This window comes from Solanum stenotomum, chromosome 4, assembly GCF_019186545.1.
Source record: "Solanum stenotomum isolate F172 chromosome 4, ASM1918654v1, whole genome shotgun sequence".
NCBI lineage: Eukaryota > Viridiplantae > Streptophyta > Magnoliopsida > Solanales > Solanaceae > Solanum > Solanum stenotomum.
Genome location: NC_064285.1, coordinates 48,931,335 through 48,956,973, shown reverse-complemented (window position 1 = coordinate 48,956,973; position 25,639 = coordinate 48,931,335). Strand labels below are relative to the sequence as shown.

The 25,639-nt window shown below is 36.6% G+C and overlaps 1 protein-coding gene across 1 annotated transcript in view; it reads left to right on the top strand.

The window, feature by feature from the left end:
• The window catches only part of LOC125862275 (anthranilate phosphoribosyltransferase, chloroplastic-like), a 1,111,005-nt gene extending 1,092,379 nt beyond the window's left edge, over positions 1–18,626 (top strand). The window contains exon 10 of the mRNA XM_049542313.1: positions 18,542–18,626. Within this exon, the coding sequence (XP_049398270.1) occupies positions 18,542–18,562 (21 nt within the window). The 3' untranslated portion in view covers positions 18,563–18,626. The remainder of the gene's footprint in view (positions 1–18,541) is intronic.
• Positions 18,627–25,639: the final 7,013 nt, after the last annotated feature.

Sequence of the window (25,639 nt, the reverse complement as noted above, 5' to 3'; positions counted from 1 at the left end):
GCGACGCAGTCCGTCGTTTTTTGAAAAATGACGTTGTCCGTCGCTTTTTGAAAAGCGACGAGCTAAAAAGCGACGGAAGTGACTGCGTCGCTTTTCCGTCAATTTTGACCAAAAAAGCGACGCAGTCCGTCGCTTTTGGCCGTCATTTTTTGACAATTTTTTAGTAGTGAAGTAAGCTTTTCGCTCTTTTCCTCTTACATAACAACGATGGAGGAGATAGTAAGCACGACTTTCTACGCAACGTATACAACAACAAAACACAATATTTTGTATCAATAATGCACAAAGTTTATGTCACGACCCGATTTATCAAGTCATGATGGCACCTACTTGCATAACTAAAAATCTGAACCGATCTGTGCAATACAACTTTAATATGAAATCATGTCTGATTGGCTTACCTGGAAACCTAATCTGGAAGGATATTTGGCTAACCATGCTATGCAAGAATGATAACAAAATCGATGTACTACGCTTCTATTCATCTAATCAAATGTCCTTATAGTATTTTCTTCATGCCTTGCAGGGTTACCACTATGTTGAAAAAGTGAACTTTATTATTGCTGAATGCCGTAAATTTCTTTTATTGTTAAAGTAAAAAATCTCAATCTGTGTACACCTTCAGTAACTTTTCAAAGGAGATACCACAAGAGGAGAATATTGTTCGTTTTTACCGGAGAAAATGAAGTGAGGTATACAGATTCATCAGTACCACATATCAAAGTAAATTGATAATCCATCCAAATCCAGCTTGGCAATTACATCAACACATTGAGAGAGAGGAAAAAACACCAACATAAAGTTAAAACTTAGTATATCTTTACCCAAAATCATCAAATAGATAAATTGTAAACCTCTTCTTACGTACCCCTGCTTCTGGTACACAAGAAAAGACTCTTTTAAAATAACGTCTACACATACTTCGATTGGCATATACTTGAAAAGTTTCAACAAAGGTAGTTGCTGGTCACCTCAGCGACCCTCTTTCTTCTACTTATGATTTTGCTCTACTCTAAGTCCTCGTTTGGTTTAACAAATTATCTCCGAAATAAATTTTAAAATTAATAATTTCACAATTATCATTTTATCTTGAATATAAGATAAAAAAAATAATATTATATTTTTAGAATAATTAATTTCAACCAAAATATAACATAAACTTATTCAAAAATAAATTTTGATATTAATTATTCTTTATCGTTCGTAACAAAGGAGTCAGAGAGTTTCTTGGAATATGCTGGGCTTAGTCCTTGTTGTCCCCGCTTTGACTTGCTCTATAAAACCCAACAAATATCCCTTCTTCACCGTACCCCATTTCTTTTTCTTCACTTCTATTATAATGTTAGTGGTTTGTACACATGACAATCAAATTTTGGGAATATTATGAATTTGATTAAGTTATCTGCATGTTTTGTTATCTTGAAATCTTATTTCCGCTTTATTTTCGCATTTATCTGCTTCGTCAGGATTTAGGCTGGTGGGATAATGCAAGTGTCACCACGTCCATTTTTGAGTCATGACAATTTAAAACAATATTTGTATATGAGAAAGTATTTATAGAATAAGTATGATGTATTATATGAATAAACGTTGGGATGATATATGGTATAATGTAGAACATTATATGTTGATACCAGTTTGGTTCTATTAATCAAAATAAAAGTTAGTATATTACATGATACCAACTTGTTATTATATATGTTATAAGGTACTATACTATATATTTTCAGATTGATTTTATTTATCAAAATAAAAAATTGATATTAAATGATACAAAGTTGGTATGATATATATCCAATCAATTTTTGTCAGTCACCTTTTTACATGTAAATATATATTATGGCAGGATTGTTTCATCTCAAGCTCTTTGGATATGAGTAAGAATTTGATTTAAAATTCTTGTACTTATGAATTTCTACCTTTAATATAACCAAAAAAAAAAATCTTTTTTCTTAAAAATCTAATATATTTTTGAATTTGAATACTTTTAATCTTTCAATTCAAAATTTTTATTACAATATTTATGAGCTTTGTCTTAGAATTATCAAGTGTCTTTTCATTGGGCTTGTCATTTCGCTTAACCACATTGCAAAGTGCAAAATGATTATTATTTTTCCTTTCTTTTCAGAAATAGAAATGGCTGACAGAAAATTATGCAGATGAACTCCTTGCCTCGCAAGTTCTTGGCTGGTGAGGTTCCTTGTTCATCCCTGAAGACGTTTTGAAGGAGCACCGCACTATATTTCACAAAGTTTATACAATACTTGTCTCAAATTTTGTGAAAACGATGTATGTTAAAGGGCTATTTTGATCATTTTCTCGACTCAGATAAGATTATGGAGCTTACTTACAAGTTATAAGTGGTGTTACATGTATTAATTAAAATAAATACATAAGAGAATTCATGGTGTTGTGTTCAAGTGATTCGTGATTATATAGCACTGACTGCTGCTCTTTATTAAACAAAAAACCAAATATTGAAAGAGCATGTTAGCTACAAAACATAAATGAATATCTTCTTCTTTGACTTGTCTTTGCATAACTAAAAATCTGAACACATGTTGGATTGGCTTATTTGATAGGGGTATATCTCAAGCAGCTATGTAATTTGCAATTGCGAATATCCTTACAGTATTTTCTTCATGCCTTGCGATTGCTGAAATGCTTATGATTGTTCAAGTCAAAAATCTCACTCTACGTACACCTTTAGTAACTTTTCAAATCCATGCATATAGGGGGCAACACGAGGAGAATGTTGTTCGTTGAAGTATCAACCACATATCAAAGTCTAAGTCCCTCTCTTCCATCCAAATCCATCTTGGCAATTATTAGTACGTTGCATCACAGACTAATATAAAGGGATCGCAACAGGGTCATACTCATACATACATTGGATTCATCATGATTGTATATCTCGAGAGCAAGATCAACCAGCTCATAAATTATCATAGCCTCCTCCTCGGTTGTGGTATCGGACATCCTTATTGGATATGCATCAACAAGCATAGAACAACCAGGAAACGTATCAAGGTCCATACCCTGCCAAGATATTTATTAGTAGTACATATATAATTAATCTGCACAAAAGCATACATACATTGGTTGTTTGAAGTTGACCATCATAACGGCGCCAATTATCAGCAAAATGAGGGTGATGCTCCTCCAAAGCCCCATCGGGGATACGGTCTAGACAGTCATCATTAGATAATCGAAAGCATCATAACTATAACCCTTCATTGGTTTAAAGCCCCTCAGGTAATCACCTCCAGTGGATTTCTTACACTCTTGCTCCATCTCCATCTCCATCTCCACCACTGTCATCATGAGGTTGTGGTTCTTGGTATTGGGACTGTTTGTATGGATAGTAATAATGGTTCCAAATTAGTTCTCAATAATGTCAAGCATGCCCCAGATGTTCGCTTGAATTTGATTTCTGGTGGATACCTTGATGATGAGGGTTATGTTAATACCCTTGATGTTGGCCAGTGGAAGCTTACTAGAGGTTCGATGGTTGTAGCCCGTGGTGACAAGTTATCTAACTTGTACATTTTTCAGGGCTCCATTTTTAGAGGCTTAGTAAATTTGGTGGAAAATGATACTTCATCATTGTTATGGCATAGAAGACTGGGTCATATCAGCAAGAAGGGGATGGATAATTTGGCTAAGAAGAATTTGCTTTCTAGAGTGAAACAAGAAAAGTTGAACAAGTGTGTTCATTGCTTAGCTGGTAAACAGAAAAGAGTTTCTTTTCTGACTTTTATTGATGATCATTCTTTGTGACTTTTATTGATGATCATTCTCGCAAACTCTGTGTATTCTCTTTGAAGTCCAAGGATCAGGTACTTGATGTGTTTAAGAATTATTAAGCCTTGGTTGAGAGACAGACAAGGAAGAAATTGAAATGCATCCGCTCTGATAATGGTGGTGAATATATTGGTCCTTTTGATAGATATTGTAGAGAGCAGGGTATTTAGCATCAGAAAAATCCTCTGAAGACTCCTCAGCTAAATGGTTCAGCGGAGAAGATGAAGAGAACTCTTGTTGAGATGGTTAGATGCATGATTTCAGATGCTAAGCTGCCAGATTTCTTTTGGGCAGAAGCACTTAATATTGTTGCCTACGTTATCAATTTATCTCTTACTGTTGCTTTGAATGGTGATGTATGTGATAGAGTTTGGTGTGGTAAGAATGTTTCTTATGATCATCTTAAAGTTTTTGGGTGTAAAGCCTTTGTGCATGTTTCTAAGGATGAGAGGTCAAAGTTAGATGTTAAAATTAGGCAATGTATCTTTGTTGGTTATGGTCAAGATGAATTTGGCTATCATTTCTTTGATCCAGTTGATAAGAAATTTGTTAGAAGTCGTGATGTTGTGTTCTTTGAAGACCAAACAATTGAAGATCTTGACAAAGCTGAGAAAGTTGATTCTCAGAGCAGTGACAACCTAGTTGATGTTGATCCAGTTCCTTTGACAATTGCACTTGATGAAAATCTTCAAAATGATGAAAATCAAGTTGATATGGAAGATGATGATTATATTCAGAATGACTAGTATGTCGTTGATGCTCCAGTGCAAGATGATGTGGTTGGCTAGCAACCAACTATTATTGATGCTCCAAAGAGTTCTCTCAGAAGATCTACTAGAGAGAAAATACCTCCATCTCGTTATTCTCCCAATGAGTATGTACTCTTGATTGACAGGGGAGAACCCGAGAGTCTTGATGAGGCCATGGAAAGTGAAGAAAAAGAGAGGTGGTTTGATGCAATGGAGGATGAAATGAAATCTCTATATGATAATCATACCTTTGATTTGGTTATGTTACTTAAAGATCGAAAAGCTTTGAAGAACAGGTGGGTTTTCCGAGTGAAACATGAAGATGGTAACCCAGTTCCACGGTACAAGGCTAGATTAGTTGTGCAGGGCTTTAACCAGAAAAAGGAAATTGATTTTGATGAGATATTCTCTCCAGTTATAAAATGTCATCCATCCGTGTGGTTCTAGGCCTGGCTGCAAGTCTGGACTTGGAGGTTGAACAGACGGATGCTAAAACTACTTTTCTCCATGGTGACTTGGATGAAGAAATTTATATGAAGCGTCCGGAAAACTTTGAAGTCAAGGGAAAAGAGAATTATGTTTGCAAATTGAAGAAGAGCTTGTATGGTCTAAAACAAGCTCCCAGACAATGGTACAAAAAATTTTGTTCTTTCATGAGTCAGCAGGGCTTCAAGAAGACTTCTTTAGACCATTGTGTTTTAGTGCAAAAATTCTTTGATGGTGACTTCAACAAAGAGTGTCAAACAATGAGCAACAAAAGTACAAGATAACACCAAAAACTAGAGAAATAAAAGAAGTAAAAACATCAAATCATAGCTGTTGTTCACGAGCAAAAAATTGGAGCTACGGGAATCCAAATCACTCTCTCTCATTTTCCAATCAAAGATCAAGTTGAAAGGAACAAGTTGTCCAAAAATCAACTCAATCGGATAAGAAACGAAGTGGGAATTGCGATTTGAAATTGGCTGCTAGGGCTTGTGCGAAAAATTGCACTCTCCCACTTTTCTCTCTATATGACTGCTTTCTAGCTCTTGTGATATCTCTAAAATAACACCTAAAAGAAAGTCTAACATATGCACCATAATATTGGGCGTATGGGCAAAGTGGGCTAATCAAATTTGTGCTAAATTTATCCACATAGGAAGGAAAAAAGCTCAAAACCCAACAAAATCATGATTTGAACCAGACTGACCAACTTCCTAAATGGTCCAAAGAACCCTACTGAGCACATAAAAATAACAATCAGGTGGTGGGGTCGGGGTACATTGAATTGATTTCATATACTTTGGGTAGTTGGAAAAATTATATTGTGTATTATAATTGATGTTGACCATATCTGATATGATTCCAAATCATATATGTTATGATTCCAAATATCTTATATGATTCTAAAATATCCGGGACAATATTCTAATTTAACTAAGAACAATTACACCATTGATATGGTGCAAGATATGATATGATATTGTGCCAAAATCATGATTGTACCTTTGTATATAAATAGTGGATAGTTTATCAATTGTAAAGCAAAGAAATACAGAATAGTTTTCAACTCCTTTTAGTCTCTAATTTATCAATTGTTATCATGGTATCAAGAGCCTAAGTTTTTTCTTCATAAACTAGTTTAATTTGCTCCTTATTGTTGTTTGATTTCTATCCTCGGATATCTCGTCTTTCTAATGGAGTCGCATTCTCATGACATTTTGTCAACCAAATTTGATGAAAAAAATTATCTGATGTAGGAATTTCATTTTTGGATCTTTGTTCAAGGAAAAAGCTTGTTTGGAATCTTGGATGGATCAACAATTGAGCCACATGAAGACAACAAAAAACAAGTTTGGCACGCTAACAATGCTCGTATAATTTCATGGATCCTTAATTTTGTACATGCAGATGTTGCACTCAATCTGCGTCTATTCAAATTGGCAGTAGAGATGTGGAAGAATCTCAAAAAAGTACATTCTCAATGTAATCATGCTCGGGATTTTGAGTTGCTTAATTTTGTACATGCAGATGTTGCACTCAGTCTGCATCTGTTCAAATTGGCAGTAGAGATATGGAAGAATCTCAAAAAAGTACATTCTCAATGTAATCATGCTCGGGATTTTGAGTTGGAACATACTCTTTCGGAATACAAACAGGGAGATAAAGACATTCAGAATTATTATTCGGGACTTATGGCAATCTGGTCAGGACAAGACCAAAGCTTTGGAGGAAACCTTTCTTCAACAGGCTTCAAGGGCGTTATGTTGGAGAGGAAGAAGAATCGAGTTGTCCAATTTCTCATGAAATTGAGGCCTGCCTTTGAGCCTATTAGAGCTAACATTCTTAACAGTTAGAGCTAACATTCTTAACAGAGAAACTCTTCCAGACATCGGTGTAGTTTTTGGAGAACTCATTCATAAGGAAACGCGCATCAATAATCTGGCATCCATGGATTTTTCCTACACAATTGACGTGGCTATGTATACATCAAAAGGTACCCATAAATCATTTACTCAAAGCTCATTTCAAAAGTCTGGACCACAATGCTTTTAGTGCAAAGAGTATGGCCATATTGCGTCACATTGCAAGAAAAAAAACATATGCAATTATTGTAAGAAGCCTGGCCATATAATTCTAGAGTGAAATCGACGCCCAAGCACGCATCAAACCAAGAACAAATCTTATCAAGCGTTTGAAGCTTATGTGAGTCAAGCAGAGATCACACCATCTTCTTTGGATCCGAAAGCAGTTCAAAAGATGATACACGATTCAGTTGCAGCCGCTCTCCCCGGGGCTATTTCTAGTGCTCTCATTGTTGCCTATCCTGGTAAGAATTTAAATAAGAATTCAAAATTTTGGCATATAGATTCGGCTGCGTCTCACCATATGACAGGAGATATCCATAATTTACACTATTTATCAACTCCATCAGAAAATCATCTTATTTTCACAGCCAATGGTGATACTTTATCTGCCTTTAAGATTGGAAAATCATCTGGCTTCACTAATGTCCTTTTTGATAAACTTACTGTTAATCTTATTTATGTTGGACAGTTGGTGGAACAAAATTGTCTTGTTGTTTTCTCACATCTTGGTTGTGTTGTTCAGAATCTGGAGACAGGGAAGATGATCACCAAGCATGGGCCGATCTCAATCTATATAATTATGGGAGCTCAGGGGTCGAAATACCTAGCATGGGCCGATCTCAATCTATATAATTATGGGTGGCAGCTCAAGGGTTAAAATACCTAGCATGGGTTGATCTCAATTATAATTATTGGTGGCAGCTTAGGGGTTAAAATACCTAGCATGGACCGATCTCAATCTATATAATTATAGGCGGCAGCCCAGGGGAAAAATCCTAGCATGGGTCGATCCCGATTTGTATATTTATGAGGACAACATCCCAGGGGTTAAATGCCTAGCATGGGTCATCTTCTTCTACTACTGATCAGTTGGTCACTTGTATTGTATATCTTACAAAGATTATAAAGCAACAAAGAGTATGAAAAGAATGTAAGGTATATTGATCTAAGTATAGTAATATTTCATGTGCCCAAGTGCTAATAATCAAATCCACAGAAAATTGATAAACATGTCGAGAATGGTAAAACATGGCATTGTGATCCTACAGGTTGTTCCTAGTTTCCAGATGCCCCGGTTGCTCATGTGTTTATATGTTCTAATAGTTAAATGTTCACATGTTATCCATTCTAATAGTTCACTTGTTCATGTGTCATGTGTTCACATAGTTACTTTGATGTGTCATATGTTCTCATAATTCACCTTTTCATATGTCACATATTCTCATAGTTATCTTTTCGAGTGTCGCATAACCTCATAACTCACGTTCCATTACCTTCTTGTTAATGTGTTATATGCCCTTGATGGCTCAATTGTTTTTAATTACATTCTTACAGGTCACTTTTTTATGTGTGTGTCTCCTACTCCACTCCCTTATTTAACAACATGTCTCCAGTTCACTTGCTTATATGGCTGTCTTATAACACACTTGCTTATGTAGCTACATGTCTTATAAATCTCTTGATCAAATGCAACATGTCTTCACAACTCACTTGTCCTTATGTTAAATCCCATTTTGTTCTCCTCCACTTGTATGTTATAAACTCCATGCGGCTTATCAGTTCTTTTGATATTATCCCCTCATTTCTTAGTTGCTTAAGTGATACATACGTTATAATAAAGTATCATGATGAAATACAGATTTTTTCTTTAAAATATAAAGGGAATTTAATCATGTCTCATTTTATGCCGATTCATAAGGATTGATACATGTATATGTGTTATCCTCTTGGGAAATAAGAGGTACTTCTACTTAAATGATCATAAGTTTTTGCAATATATCTATAGTATGTTCGCAGTTTCCAAGTATTTCTACCCTAATGTTGTGTTCTCTTATATAATTTTCAATAACTATCATGTTTTCAATTCGCCTTACATACAAGTACAAATTTCATATCTACTCACGTTCTTATGTCGGGGGCGTTTCACTCACACTGCCGGTTCACATGTTTTAGATGGGAAGTTTCTTGGCGAGAACCCCTTGCAGATTTTCATCTAGAGTGGTGATACCCAATTCAACTAAGGGTCTTATCTTTTTCATATTATTGACATAGATGGCTTAAGGTACGCCGGGGCCTTGTCTCGACATATTTATGGATCATGTCATATGTTAGAGGCTTCGTAGACTATGTCCAAATCAAGTTCATATAGTTAGAGTTATGTCTTCCATACTTCCCTATCGGTCCACTAAGATAGCATAAGCGCTAATGGCTTTTAAATGTATAAAAGAATAGCTTCACATTCTAGTTAATGATCAATGCATTACTTAATACCATTTGCTTCTGTCCCTTGTAGGTATGTTCAGTTAAGTGGTCCGCTCGGTCATGTGAGGTATCAAGTTGAGGCACCGAGTGCTGGTCCGTCTCACCTAGGCTTGAGGTGTGACAAACTTGGTATCAGAGCATTAGGTTCATTATCCTAGGGAGTCTATGAAGCCATGTCTAGTAGAGTTTTTTTTATTGGTGTGTTGTCGACCACATATATAAGAGGGAGGCTACATAGGTATTTAGGAATTGTTACCTTTCATTCATGTTCTAAATCGTGCAATAGAGCTATATTTTGAAGAATCATTCTGCTTTATGTTATTGAGCTTAAAGTTGTAGGTGAATATGATATGATCAGGTCATGCATATGCTAAGAATACGAGCCATGAATTAGAATCTTAAGTCTCAAGTTTTGATTCACCTACCGAAAGAAAGATGATGAAAGGTTTAGTTGCTCTTAAGGATATGAGACTCAAGAAGGAAATGAGGGTGCATTAGAGTAGGTATTACAAACAATGAGGTAATTATGAACTATTAGCTACAACAAACATTTGAGGAGGAATGAGCCAAAGGGGGAGGATGATGTAACACCCCATGTCCCCCATCGTTTGTATGGCTAAGTTCACATTGACAAACCTATTATTATTTAGGAGAATGAGGTTGTAGTTGAAACCTAAAGACCAAGGGTTCAAGTAAATATACGATTAGCTACGATAAGGTTAAAATGAATGATTTGGGCAGAATTGAAAATTTGAATCAAGTAAATCACCTATGTGCTTCACCTACTTACTTCACCTATGTGCTTCACTTACTTGCCTGGCCTAATTGCTTCACATATGTGCTTCACCCACTTGTTTCACTTACTTGCTTCACTTACTAAGTCTTAATGACCAGCCAAAAGGACAAAGTAGGTGCATCACCTACTTTGACTCCTTGACCAGCTCAAAGAGCCAAGTAGGTGGATCACCTACTTAGCCATTTTTGTGGCCCAAAATAAAGAGAAAAAGAGAGGTGGTGGATATTCTTTTAACCCAAAGGCTTGGCTGATGTTCTCTTATTATTTTACATACATAAATTATATGATCTCTCTCAAGGTTTATCTCATCACCTCTCAACTTTAAGCATCTTCCTTAAATTATACCTAGGGTTTTTGAAGAAATCCTTCTCTTTCAAAGCCAAGTTTGAAGGTTAATTCTAGCCCTTGAAGGAGTACAAGTTAAAGGTCTAAATTTGTAGAATTTAGGTAATCTTGCTTTCCCATTTCATCTCAATATATATATCAGATTGGGTGAGATTCCTCTAGGTTATTTTCATGAAATTATGGGACTATGACCGGAGTTCAAGAGTCCAAGATTTAGTGATTATAATAAAAGGTTTGGAGCTGCCTAATATGGTGAATCTTTGAGCAGTATTGGGTGGATAGTTGGATTCATTTGGTGGTGAAGGACACTGTCTTATACCTATGTATGGTAGTAAAAGTATTGTTTTGTAAGTATGCGTTAGCTGGGTGTTGAAACACTATTTTTGAAAATTGTGGAGCTTTATGCCCTCTAGGTGTTCGACATAATATCGTACTAGTCCATTTCTTATCTTATTGATTTAATGTGATGTAATCAATCTGTATATTTTATATTATAATTTATAGTGTTGGTTGTCCTTAAGAGAAAGTCATGTGAAGTGTTTTTAGGGAAGAAACAAAGGGTGTAGTGATGTTCCATTTAAATTGAGGGTTGTGTAGGCTTGCTACCCTTTATGTGTCTATTTATTTGTTTGGGTGTTTTGAAGCTCGAGAAGTGCTGGGAGACCTCATGTGAAATTCGTAAGTTGTGTAAAAATGTGAGAAGGGAATGTATGAAAGGAACACCCAATGGTAGAGGGGTTACAAGCATCGACGGACCGTTCTGCACATCCATGGTTCCCATCAGAAGCCCAACTTCCGGGACTCCTGACCTGCGGAGGGGAACCACAGGCCGTAGGTCCATCCACGGACCGTAGGTGCTCACTGCAGCTACTATCAATTTTTTTTTTTTAGTTTTTGTTTTGTTCTGTTCCTTTTTTCTAAAAAATATTTGAGTGTGATATTGGTTTGTTTTGGTACTGACTAAGCCTTCACAGGTACCATGGCTCCCAAGAAAGCTCTGACTTATATACCAAATGGCAAGTCAAAATCTGTTGCACCAACCTTAAGGCTGATTGATGAAGATACTAATGCGGAGACTGACCTTGCATATATCCCACCTACTAGTAGGACATCCCCAACTGCACCACGCACTACACGGAATCAAACCCGGCAGGTGATTCTCGACGTGGTCACTGCCTTCCAGTCTAATGAGAAGCATACCCGATCGGTTCATCGGCTGGCTTTGAGTTCGTTTCTGCTTCTGGCTGTGCATCCGGCTCTAGTTCTAATAGCGCCAACGCCTCATCCTCTGAGGCTACTAGTGCTGGGGACATTTCAGCACCACCGAACAACAATCCTACTCCAGTTGCTGAGGAGCCAAACCGATGGTGTGCCAGTGGCCAGTGGCGGATATACAGACACGCTCGCATGCTAATAGAGAAGGAGAAAATGGCTCGATTGGTCACCGAGGGTCGGGTACTCACAGGCAGCCTTCATACCATGCCCTACATCCATCAGATCTTCCAGAGACATAAGTGTAAGTGGATGGCCCGTAGCCCAGGATCCTTCAGTGAGGAGATAGTTAGGGAGTTATATGTTTTCTATGCAGCCACCCTCCGAGGTTCGATTGACAAATGGGCCAAGCCCACTGCCCAGGCTCCACTCACGGCTATACAAGTGCAAGGGTTTTCTGTTGATATATCTGAGACTACCATCCGCAGATTCCTCTATGGTCCGAGCCACACTCTGCCAATCAACACGACTGAGTTTGACTATCGCTGGGACACTGTTCGGAGTGGGGTATTCCAGAGGAATGCACATCAGAGGGAGACTCTATTGCGCTGGTTAGCCCATCACCTTTCTAATGACGAAGAGCGCACCGAGTGGGTCAGTACCCCAAGCTTGGGTATCAAGAATGCCACCCTGACATTTGTGGCTTAACTCTTCTGGTTTTTGGTACGGAACGGGGTGTCTCCCACTCATGCTAATAATGTACTCACTTGGGACCGTGCAGTCATGGTTGCAGCCTTAAGTGCAGGGTTGGAGATGGATTTTCCCCCATGCTGATTGCACAGATACACGGGAGGGCCTTCAAGGCCACCACCACATTACCCTTCCCTTACCTTATTTTCCAGTTGTGTAGGGATGCTAGAGTACCGGTTTGGCACTGTGACAAGCTGGTGCAGGCGACCAAGGCTCTGGATATCGGCCTGATTTGAGATGAGGCCAATGTAACGGCACCGTGCAGAGAGTCGCAGGTTGAGGTGCCTCTATTGGGAGTAGACTTGGTAGCAGATGTGGAGCAGATGCAGGGTGAGGATTCTTCCCCTCCGGCCACTACTTAAGATGCCCCGACTTCGCATTCTGCGGCCGCCAGTCAGGCCCCTAGCTCCTCCTGAGCCACTCCCTCCTTCCGGGTCTGCCACCGTGCCTCTAGCCCGTGTTCAGAATTTGGAGGCCCAGATGGCTACACTATTTCAGCATGTGTGGCCTTGGATGAAGCGTGCGATTGAGGAGTCCGCGACTAGAGTTGAGAAGATGATGGACCGTAAGGTTTAGGCCGTTCACCAGCACCTTGATACATTTGAGCTGCGTGTCTTAGAGTAACCTGCCCCCACCACTGATGTTTCTGCTTTCCGAACGGATTTAGCGAGTCTCCGGGCTAATCTTGATGCCCTTCTTGCTCCACTAGAGGTCGAGCCTGAGTCTGCGCCCACCGCACCGATTGATGATACGGTGTTGGATGCTTTATTCGGAGATGAGATGCCTCCGCCTGATTCTTCCTGTCATGCTGGGAAGCACCCCCGCTCCAGTCGGACGTCTCATTACACTGAGGCTGGGAGAGCTCAGAAGAGGGAGCAACAACAGTTTGAGGAGGCCCGGAGGGCATCTATAGTTAAGGAGGAAACGCGTCAGCAACGGGCTAGGGAGATTGGTGTTGGTGCCTCTAGCAGTATAAGCACTACTGATGGTGCGGTGCGAGTTATTGATAGCACTACTGAGTGTGCTGAGATGGTTGATGTGGGCACTATTGAGGGTGACCCAATTGTTGATCCAGCGGGCTCCAGGAAACCAGACCCACCCACTTGTTGAGAGGTCTTCGACACTATGTGCCACAGGTTTGCTTCACCCAACCCTTTATTTTTTACTTTTTGTGCATTAAGGACAATTGCACTCTATTTTGTTGGGGGTGGGGTAAATGGATTCTGAGTGATAGGGTGAAATCTGAGTAACCCAACTCATAATCCTCTCTTGGGGTTTTCTTGCATGTGTTCTTTTCCCCCAAGAGACTGTGTTAATTTCTGTTGAACCGACATGTTTAGGAATGTATGTGTAGGAGTTAAGTGAAAAATAAAAGCATGATGGCATGAAAAGCATGCTAAAAGTGATCCCTGTCCAAAAATGTTGAATTGTGTTGAATCTATAGTCTTAATGAGTTGAATGTGTTGGATCAAAATGTGACATGATAAGAACCAATTTGACCTCATGACTTAAGCTAAAAACTTGAACTGGGTAATCTGATATTCTAATAACCTGATAATGAAACAATGTACCAAGAGTGTGTGAGAATAGTTTAATGTTCAGACAGTCTGTGCCAATCTAGAACTTGCCCCGTTGGCCCTGCTACGATGATCTAGGCTAGAAGATGGGAAGTGATCATAGGACCTTGTTCAAATTAGTCCACTTAAGCCTAAAATGATCTAACCAAATGAAATCAATGTTCCCCTTGATCCAAATAATTGAGCCTTAAATAGATCATTTCTTTTGATTCACCTAACTAACCTTCCCTTAAAATATTGTCTTAGCCCTTGTCCCTCCTTGGACATGTACACCTTGACTTAGGCCAAAAGCCTAAGTTGAGGGTGGCTAAGCCAAAAGTTACCATGATCTTGGCCCTGGTCCGACATCGGACATTGTGCACCTAAACTAATGCAAAATGCATAAGTTTAGGGTGGCTATGAAAGAGGAAACCAAATGAAAAAAAGGTATGAAAATAGTTTAGTGTTGAAAAGAGAAAAAGAAAGAAAGAGGATGTGCCTTTGTGCAAAAGAAGCAAAAGAAAAGTGTTGAAACAAATAAAGAAAAATAAAGTGAAAGAAAAAGAAGAAGGTGAGAAATAAGAGTCAAAAAGTCAAAATTCACATCCATGTTGCAAAGAGTTGAGGGAAAGAGAGTAAAATGGAAGGATTCCAAAAATAGGTCAAGGAAGAGGTAAAAAGCCAATGTAATGACAAGGAGAACAGAAAGTCACTAAAAAGTACCCAAATGTAGCACACCTGACCCTGAGCCTACGTTACAAGCTAAGAAAGTCCTATAGTGATCCTAGCAATTAGTTTGGAGAGTCTAAGCAGTGAAAATAAGGGCAAGCCTATGGTATTGAGCACTAACTGTACTTGAAGTCACTTCTGAGCATGAGTGTTGAATGAATCCTAAAATTCTAAAATTTATATCTTCTATGTGAAAAGGATTTCTTTTGATGTGAGGGGACTAGTGACATTGTCGGAAAGTTGGTACCTTAGTGATTGTGAAAAAAAGTGTATGCTATGGTGTCTGTTGGTCGATCTTTGTCATATCTTGATCCACATGAGTTAGCTTGTTGAGTCTAAGAGAAAAGATTTGCACCGAGAATGGGATGGATTGAAATAGCCATGTGATTGCTTGAGTTTGTATGTCTACTCCTACACAAGTGTCGTTTAGAGTTTAGTGTGTCGCTTGAGGACAAACAACGAGTTTAAGTTGAGGGTGTTGATATACTGTGAGTTTACGGTATTTTTATTACATTTCACTTAAGAGTTGTGTGTGTCTAGGGCCATTTTTTAATAGAATTAATGTTTTTTGTGTTATATTTACAAGAAAAAGGCTTGGACGAGGTCGAGAGAGATGACAGCTGAAATTCTGCAGAAGGAGCCACCCACGGAGGTGACTTATGGACCATAGGTCCAGTCACGGTCTGTCGTGGGTAGGCATGGATCTATCATCAGGGAATTCTGACCAAGTGTGGAACCACGGAATCCATTGACGGAGCGTAGGTCGACCCACAGGCCATTCTGCACATTCGTCGTTTGTATCAGAGATTTGGAGCTCCAGTACCTGATGAAAAGTTCTAAGTGTGGAGCCACGGAAGGGGACCCACAGACTCTAGGTCACCTACTGTCCGTACTGCACACCCGTCGTTTGTATCTGAAAGTTGAAGGTTCCAGCTTCTGAGAAAAAGTCTAAGTGTAAAGCTACGGAAGGGACCGTAGGTCTATCCACGGTTCGTAGGTCAGTATCATCAATTGAAGCCGTGTCCGCAGTTTTATTTCCTTATTTCATTTCCTTTTTGTTTAGGACAAGTTTTTCTATAAATAGGGTATATAAACCTCGTTTTTGGGGGTTAGACGTTATTGTTTATTTTTAGTTCTTGGTATTTTCTTGGGAATTCACTTGCAAACTTTAGCAATTTGATTTTTGGATTTCGGTCTATAAAGATTTTGCTTTGAATTTCAATTGGAGATTACGGGTTTCTTCTACTCATTACGTAAGTTCATGAATTCTTCTTCTAAAAATATGAATTGTGTTCTTCCAAGCATAAGTAACTAAATCCCCAACTAGGGTTGTGGGAACCATGAGCGATTGACAAAGTATGAATAATAACTAAGTAATTCTTGAATAGTATTGATGCATGCATTGATAATTCTTTCGTTTAGAAGTCTTTTTCACGGTGGAAAACGTTAGAACTCGTCTTGTCGCTACTTACCGGACCAAGGAGGTAGTTAATAAGAAAAGAATTATCAATAGAGATTTAGTGTGATACTATCTAATAGTCTAATGTAAATTGATGTGAGGGTGAAAACTAAGCCATACATTGATATGATGTCTAATCTAAGGTAAAGGTAAGGGTTAGTAAATTATACACACGTAGCCGGTCCAAGGTGCGGGGTGAAATTTCCTATTTGGCGGACCAAGCACTTAGGGATACATTTCTTACCACTTTGCATATGATACACTAGGATAGGATTACTATTATTAGGATTACCGCGTTATGAGCTTATGGGGAACACATACACCCTAGTTTCTCTCTCTCATTGATAACAACCAAAGTTCGAATCTTGCTCACTTGTTCTCTAAACAACAATCAGTTATTTGTTACACAAACCCCCCCCCCCCCTTTACTTACTTGTCTCGTAAATAATTTGACTAAATGAATATAATAGTGAGTTAAGTTTAAGTCTAAACCATATTCCCCGTGGAATCGACCCCAACCTACAAGTTGGGTTCTTTATTTGACAACGATCGCTTATACTTCTTTAGGGAGGTGTAATTTGAGCGTATCACATGTCTTCACAACTCACTTGTCCTTATGTTAAATTCCATTTTGTTCTCCTCCACTTGTATGGTATAAACTCCATGTGGCTTATCAGTTCTGCTGCTATTATCCCCTCATTTCTTACTTGCTTAAGTGATGCATATGTTATAATAAAGTATCATGATGAAATAGAGATTTATTTTCTTTAAAAGATAAAGGGAATTTAATTATGTCTCATTTTATGCCGATTCATATGGTTTGATACATGTAAATGTGTTATCCTCTTGGGAAAGAAGAGGTACTCCTACTTAAATGATCATAAGTTTTTGCAATATATCTATAGTATGTTTGCAGTTTCGAAGTATTGCTACCCTAATGTTGTGTTCTCTTATATGATTTTCAGTAACTATCATGTTTTCAATTCGCCTTACATACAAGTACAAATTTCATATCTACTCACGTCCTTATGTTGGGGGCGCTGCACTCACATTGCCGGTACACACGTTTTAGATGGGAAGTTTCTTCGCGGGAACCCTTGCAGATTTTCATCTAGAGTGGTGATACCCAATTCCACTGAGGGTCTTAATTGTCTTTTTCATATGATTTACATAGATGGCTTAAGGTACGTCGGGGCCTTGTCTCGACACATTTATGGATCATGTCATATGTTAAAAGCTTCGTAGACTATGTTCAAATCAGGTTCATATAGTTAGAGTTATGTCTTCCATACTACCCTTTCGGTCCACTAAGATAGCAGAAGCGCTAATGGCTTTTATATGTATAAAAGAATAGCTTCACATTCTAGTTTATGATCAATGCATTACTTAATACCATTTGCTTCTGTCCCTTGAAGGTATGTTCAGTTAAGTGGTCCACTCGGTCATGTGAGGTATCAAGTTAAGGCACCGAGTGCCGGTGCGTCTCACCTAGGCTTGAGGTGTGAAATACTTGGTATCAATCTAATTTAGTCTATGTCTCCACTACTACAAGTGTTTTACATGAATGGGACAATGTGTTTCTTATTAAGGATGACTATGATTAGCCTTTTTATGGATTAGAAATTTTATATATTGACAGTATGAAAAAAATAATGCATTTACTGGATATTTTAAGTTACCATATCGGACTTGCTATGATAGATTACTTGTTATTGTAAATTCATAAAAATGTATAGAATTGGAACTCTTACTGATCATGTCACGCCTCTGTGTAAATAAAAATTTAGATACGGAATGCTGCAGCAGCATTATTAGTCAGTGGGAGAGTTGGTAACTTGGCTGAAGGAGTAGCCATGGCCCGTATGATACATGAATCAGGGAAAGCTCTCAATACTCTTAATCATTGGATTGGTGTTTCGAGGGAAAGCTCTCAATACTCTTAATCATTGGATTGGTGTTTCGACGGTAAGTCAAAATCATACTGCTGAAATACAGATTTCAATTGATGGTGTGGTTATCTTTTTCTGGCAAAACTATAAAGTTTGAACAAATGAAGAATATTGCCTTATTGGTTTGCAGATTTCTTTCTTTATGTAGAAATGCAAATGGCAAAAGAGACTAATGTGGGAAGAAAACGCAGAATTAATTTTAATGATAAAAAAATAATAACTTTGTGACTTTACTATCGATGATAATACAATATTTAGTTTTATAACTTTCCAAATACAATCAACATTAAAATTTAGCGATCACACTTGAAATTAACATTTTGTAGTAACTGTGATTTTTATTTTATTTTTTATGTTAAGGATATTGTATTACATTTATAACAAAAGGGACGACATACAAAGAGCGAGGTGTTGCAAAAGAATTCACAGACGAGTGTTATTTATCCTTAAGACATACATGGAGTGGAAACCTTGGTTTGATTCTTGGAATGGAGAATTGAAACTTGGATCCCTAGTTCTTGCTTGAGAGGAAACTCGATAGAGAAGAAATCTAATTAGGGGAGGTTATGAGTGAATGAGGAGTTTTGCAACATGAATTTTTTTTTAGCAATTTTTCTGAATAGATTATATCATAATCGTAACTTAAATTGTATTTCTCTCTTTTATTATATTATTTATTAAAATATTTATCAGATAGTGACATTAATTATTCAAAAATATATTAGTCTAATCCGATCCGATTTTTGAAGAACCAAATTAGTCTAATTCAATCCGCTTTTGATTTTTTATATTAATTTATGTCCACCCCAGTACAAAGTGCCACATTAGGCTATATATATTTTTTAAAAAAATAGGAAAGAAATCTCATCAAATAGTAGCACTATCCAGATCATAATTAAAGGGTTGGAAACTCATTAAACATAAAAAGATTTACTATCCAAATAATTAAAGGTATGGAAACTCATCAAACATAAAAATATTTACTATCCAAATAAATTAAGGGATGAAAACTCATTAAACATAAAAAGATTTACTATCCAAATAATTAAAGGTATGGAAACTCATTAAACATATAAATATTCACTATCCAAATAATTAGAGGGATGAAAACTCATTAAACATAAAAAGATTTACTATCCAAATAACTAAAGGTAATCTCATAAAAAAAATAGTAAGTTAATCATTTCTCAATTCTATATAAGATGAGCATGATGCTTCATCATTTTCATCATCAAAAATACCTTCTGAAGAAATCATAACAAACAAAAAAAACAAGAAGATGGCACCCTCTTTGTCTTTGCTTAAAGTTGTATTTCTTCTTGTGTTGTTTTTCATGGGCAATGCAGGTATATCATGTCTTTACTTTATGCTTTCTTTATCAAACAATAAATGATAAGAGAGAAAAATATAAATTTTAAAAATTTTATGTATCTTTTTTTTTTCAAATAATCACTCAATCAACTATTAACATGAGTTGTGGCGAAGTTATTCAGGATCCCATCACCTTTATCTACATGTATCGAGTTTTAGCTTTTAAAAATAGAAAAACATGTTATTTCAGATTTAGTTAAATCATAATGCATGTATGAAATATCATATGGGCCGAAAAATAAAACTAGTTGAGATATATACGATTTGATGCATCAGATCTCTCCATCCTTAATTGGAGATCTTGAATCTAATATATAAAGAATATGAACCTTACACACCGTGAATATGAATTAATCAAATTTGTTATTTTATTTTTTATGATTTTTTAATTGTTTTTTATTATTATGACAGAGGCAAATATTTGTCAAGAAGCAAGCAAAACATTCAAGGGACCATGTGTAGAACAAGCAAAGTGTACAACTGCCTGCCAAAGTGAGGGCTTTCAATTTGGAGAATGTAATAACTCCATTTGCTATTGCACAAAGCCATGTCCTCCCAATTAATTAATCTCCAATTATAACCAATAATTTAAATTTTGTTTTTATTAATTTTTAATTATCATTGTATTTTATTTTTTTTGAGGCTCAACGAAATATATACATCTACTTTGATGATCAATCTATATCTATTTATAATAATGGTCTATATTTACTTCAATTATTGTTGGAAAATATTGGAAATCACAGAAATCTCGTAGCTTGAGGTGTGCCTATGACACTGTCCTTAAGGATATTTCACCGGTTAAGGTGTATCCCCCTAGATTCAGCAAGCTCTTCTAGTATTAAAACTAGGAGCCACAAAGTAACAAAGAAAATATTTTCCTTAAGAATTGCAGTTTTTGACCCCTCAAGTATGATGGCTAAATGTAATCCAAGGCATAGAAAATATAGGTAGTTCTAAATCAAAAAGTTCATTTCTTAATTACTTTGAAATCAAACTAGATCTTGAGTTTGAATAACATACTATTATGTTGTTGTGTTGTATAAACCGCTATGAAAATCCTTTTATTGCATTAACATATAATAGAACCTTAGTCTTCAAGAGCTCATGCTCTACTTTTCCTTATGCTTCTTAATCTAGGGGTCGTAGAAAGAGCACATACCAAAAAAGTTGGCTTCTCTTTGTCTCATCTATATCTCATATATATAGAATTGTCTCTCATGAAATACAAAATATATGTTTGTTTTACTTCTAATGAGGGACATGAAAAGAGTAAAAATATTCAGAAAATGAATGTGAGATTAAATTAGCTAAAAGTGTTTGTTGAAGATAGTAACAGATATTTTAGAGATCATAATTGGATTAAAAACCCTCCATTTTTTCATCTTTTACATTTGTAAAACCTGAAGCAAAGTTGTTCTCGACCACCGAGAAAAACCCTACCCCCGCTCTTTCCTTTCCCACTCTCTATGGCGACTTGAATAGCAACCATAGCTGCTTCGCCCTCTTCCCAGCCTCTGGCTGTGGGAAAGACAAACGTCAACCTTAATACAAAAGCACCCTATGCAGCGATCCAAAACCTATTAAAAACAGTACTAAAGCCCATTGAGTTTATTCATGGAGAACCCACTGTGAGATTTACAATGGAAGAAAGAGAGCAGTTTGGTAGGGAAGAAGGTTTACATCAAGCCGTGATTATTAAATTTGCTTATGACAAACCGGTGTTATCCGAGTTGCTAAAGCTTTTGCCAAAGCAATTTGATGTTAAAGGAAATTGTAATATTGGACAACTTGATTTTTGTCACCTTTTGATTAGGTTTGATTTATGTGAGGACTTTGTATAGGTTTTATCAAATTTTTATGGATATTTTAAGTTTGATGGTGAAGAGTATTTCTTCAAAAAAAAATTGTGGACGCCATCATTCAACCCTAAAGAGGAAACACCTAAAGCCTGGGTATGGATTTCAGTGCCAGAGTTACCTACAGATCTCTTTGCCCTTATTATCGATTGCGACAGCAGTATGAAATCCAAATTGTGTAAGACTACAATTTTTGGAGAAAGAATCGGGGAAAATTATTGAACATTATCAAAAAAGTGTCTATGATAATCTTCCACTGTATTGCACTCATTGTAAACATCAAGGACTTGAAGAAAATAAATGTCGCTTGTTGATGAGGAAAACAATGTCTCAAGGTGATCGATTAGGTGATGAAGTTGGGCGAGATTTTACACTTATGCAGCCTGATTCCGAGGCTAACAAACAATTAAAGATAGATGCACGTGATTTTTTGAATGATAAGAGAGCTGGGCAAAAAGATATTGAAAAACTTATATGTGATCAAAATATTTGGCAGCAATTAGCTGAGAAAATTAATTCGAACATGTATAATTCTTTGGTTATTTCTGCGGGGGTAACAAGTGGAAATCAAATAGCCAAGCCTACTGAAATTAGAACTTCAGAACTAAATGTCTCTATTGTAGCGACAACAGAGAATCAAATTCTTGTTCCCAGTAGAGAGATGGTACAACACCAAATGGATGTTTCGAGTGGCTACAATAATCAACAAGGTGTGGCTATTGGTGATATAGTTGATCATGTTCAAGAGCACGACAGTGAAACAATTGCAAAGGCTTTGGTCATAGCATCGCAAGGCGATTCTGGGCAACAACTAAATGGCAATGATGTTGGAGATCAAAGTGTTACTGATGCGAGGCTTAATATTGAATTACCGCAACTTCAAAACCTATTGACTTGAAAGCTGAAAATTCCAATAGAGAAGAGAATGCATCTGGAAATTGGACTGTGATTGCACACAAAAATTCAGTTGGTAGTCGTATTGGTTCCTCGACAAGTCGAAGTAATTCTTCAAGTCAGGAAAAAGGTGTGACTGAGTGTGTTAATCCTAATTTAACTTTACCAACTCAAAATGTGTTTGAACCATTGTCGGCAACTAGAAAAATTCAACTAGAGCATTGTATGGAGAAAGGTATGTCATCTCTCTCTCATGCTAAATCTACAAATGATTTGATTATCTCTAAGGAAAAACAAGGAGAGATAAGTGTTTCTAGGTGGACTGATTTCATTGATGAAGAAGAACAAGTTTCACCTCCTCCTTTGAATAGCAAATTAAGCCCAGAGGCTCCAATATTTGTGCCTAAAAGTGTGATCGCAAAGAAGAATGAGTCAGGAGCCTTAGCATCAGGAATTAGCTAAGGATGAAGAAGATAATATGTATTGATTTGGGAGAGGAATTCTTTGAAGAGGATGAAGAAGATAATATGTTAGATATATGTTTTGATAAAGTGGCTAGGGATGGGGATCTTTCACCTAGGCAACAAAGAAGTGGAAGCAAAAAAAAAAGACACATGGAAGACTACATAGTTGGGATGGTAAGGTGACTGAGGAATTTGTTCCAAGGCACCTACCTATGCAACTGGCAAAACACATCATATGTCAGTTTCAACAACTTTGACAAGATCCAACAAGTCCAAGAAGAAGTGATGAACTATCAAGTGTTATTGGACGGATATGAAAAAGAAGACGATAGGAAAATACTTCAGGTTACTCTAGATGGACAAACTATTTTTTTAGTTCATACATATATATTTTTGTATTATTTAAGTATCTTCATTTGTCATATCATCATAGAGTGTATAATAAACTTTGTGATGATCATAGAATACTTAGTTTTCTCTAGATCTTATTTTCTTCATGCTTGTTAATTAGTAGAGGTTTGTTACCTCATTAGGATTGGTAATAAGGTAAGGCCTAGCCCCCCTTGCTTGTACTTATTCACGTTGAGAATTTTATCTTATTATTAATAAAAGGCCGCTAGACGCCCTGTCTAGTGGTATAAATTTGTTTTTTTTTAAATACATTTGTCAAACCTACAAAGGCAATAAGCAAAACACATTGATTTGTTTGCTTTAGAAAGTGTAACAGCTTAATCCAAGATGAACCAATGATCAAAAATATTATGCTATGAATAAAAGAGAAAACATGAAGAGTATATTACTCTTTAAGAAGCATATGACAACACCTTAACACAATATTATTAATATCATCATCATCATTATTACATACTCAAATTACTACCCCTGTTTTAGATTTCTTGTGTTCATTTTTTTCTGGATTGATCAGATGAAAAATATTTCTAACACTATATATTAATAGTATCTAACTAATATGAACACATAAAACAGAAGCATCAAGAAAGTACAAGATCACATGCATACAGAGCAGCGAAAAATTATGTTTTCAAAATAAAATAGCTAAAAAATTTAAAGGTTGTTAAAAAATGTGGAATGGTATCTTAAGGACATAAAACTGGAGAACCTGAAATTAACCATTTCGCCTGATTCAACCTGCTTGTCCTTCTGACTATGTAACTTAAACAATATATTTTTCTTTGAATACCCTTTCAACCTACTATATTAGTAGCTGATTTTTTTTTCAAAAATGTAGTTCAAACAACAACAAAAAATCAATACTGAAAGCTTACCCTAAATTTTCAACCTTCGTGAACTGCTAATTTCATGGCAGCATCAAAGAATTCGGCAACTCAAATTCTCTCTCAAGAATCACCTGAAAGTTGTGATATCACAGGAAAATTAAATCACCTCAAAGTAGAAGATAAATCAATTTTTGGGGGGGAAATACTACATGAAAAAAAGATATTACGGGGGAAACTATCTACTCACCTAAGCCCATCGTTCTGTTGGAGAATAAAGAAAGAAGAAAAACGAATAAGTAGATAAAAGAAGAATTGCAAAGAACTTTCACGTTATATTTCTGATATTCTTATTGTAAAGAAAATACACAGGACACTTTAAATGGAAATTAAGACTCAACCACCGAAGAGAAACATGACCCACTAACTTAACCACAATTAACATCTCACAATTTGAAATAACTAGGGAGAAGCTAATAATTGGAAATAGTCATTTTTGGAAAGAACGAAAATCTGGAAATTTTGTTAAATTAGAATAAGTTGAGTTTTGGTCAACTTCAAACGACCATAACTCCTAGCTCAGGATGCGTTAGGTGTATTTCCAGATATGGTTGGAAATATCTTGGAATAACCTTTCCAACGCCACCGAGTTTGTGCGATTCCAAATTCGTATGAGTGAGTTATGCCCTTTGGAAGTTGCGCTATTTGAATAAGAAAAGCCTAATCCGGATTTGGAAGGGTAATTTAGTCTTTTCCTTACCTAATTATTCTAATTCGTTTTTAGGAGTTAATTGGGGTAAAAATCAGATTTTAGCCAGTTTAGAAAAGTTGAAGTTTCATGCTAGGGCTTGGAGAAAAGAGAAAAGAAGAGAAAGGACAAGAGGAAAAGCAAGATTCGCCAAAAACGATCGGTTTTGGTTGTGGATTTCTCCAAGGAATTGATCCTACAAGGTATGTGAGTCTTTCATAGCATTGGGTTCATTCACCCACGCGCCAAACATTCTTAGTTCAGCAACATTCATCCTAAAAGAGTTTGAAAGTTGATGTTCTTGATATGTATTCTTGAATTTGAATGTCGTCCTTGAATTGGGCAGAATTGAGGAGTTTTTGAGATCTTTATGTTGAGTTTTAGAGTTGTTTTGAGTTAGGTTCTTGAGTACATATGTTGAGTATCTGAATCTAAAATGAATTTGAGAACAATAGTTGAGTTTAGGCGAATTGAGGCTGGAAAATGAAGAAGGAAAAATCGAGCAGGTTTTGGCACGCAAGTCCGCGTCACTGACTTGCTCCCTCAGTGAATGAAAGTCAGCTCCGCGTCGTGGTTAGAACGCGGACTCCTCTGTCTCAAAAATTATTTTCGTGATCAATTATTTAAATAAAACTCCGCGTCGCGGACTTGTTCCAAGAGGGTGATTTCTTGATCTTTTCTCATGTTTAGCTATCTACAAAAACTCCTAAACATCATGAGATCTTTCCTATCACAAATCAAAATCCTTGAATCCATAATTCAATTCAAGGAAAGTTAAAGAGTCAATTCAACTAAAGTTAAGAGTCAAGTCAAGGGAAGTTAAGAGTCAAGTTAAGAGAAGTTTGTAAAATTTTCAAGTCTTTCACAAACGTTTTAACTTTGTTCTA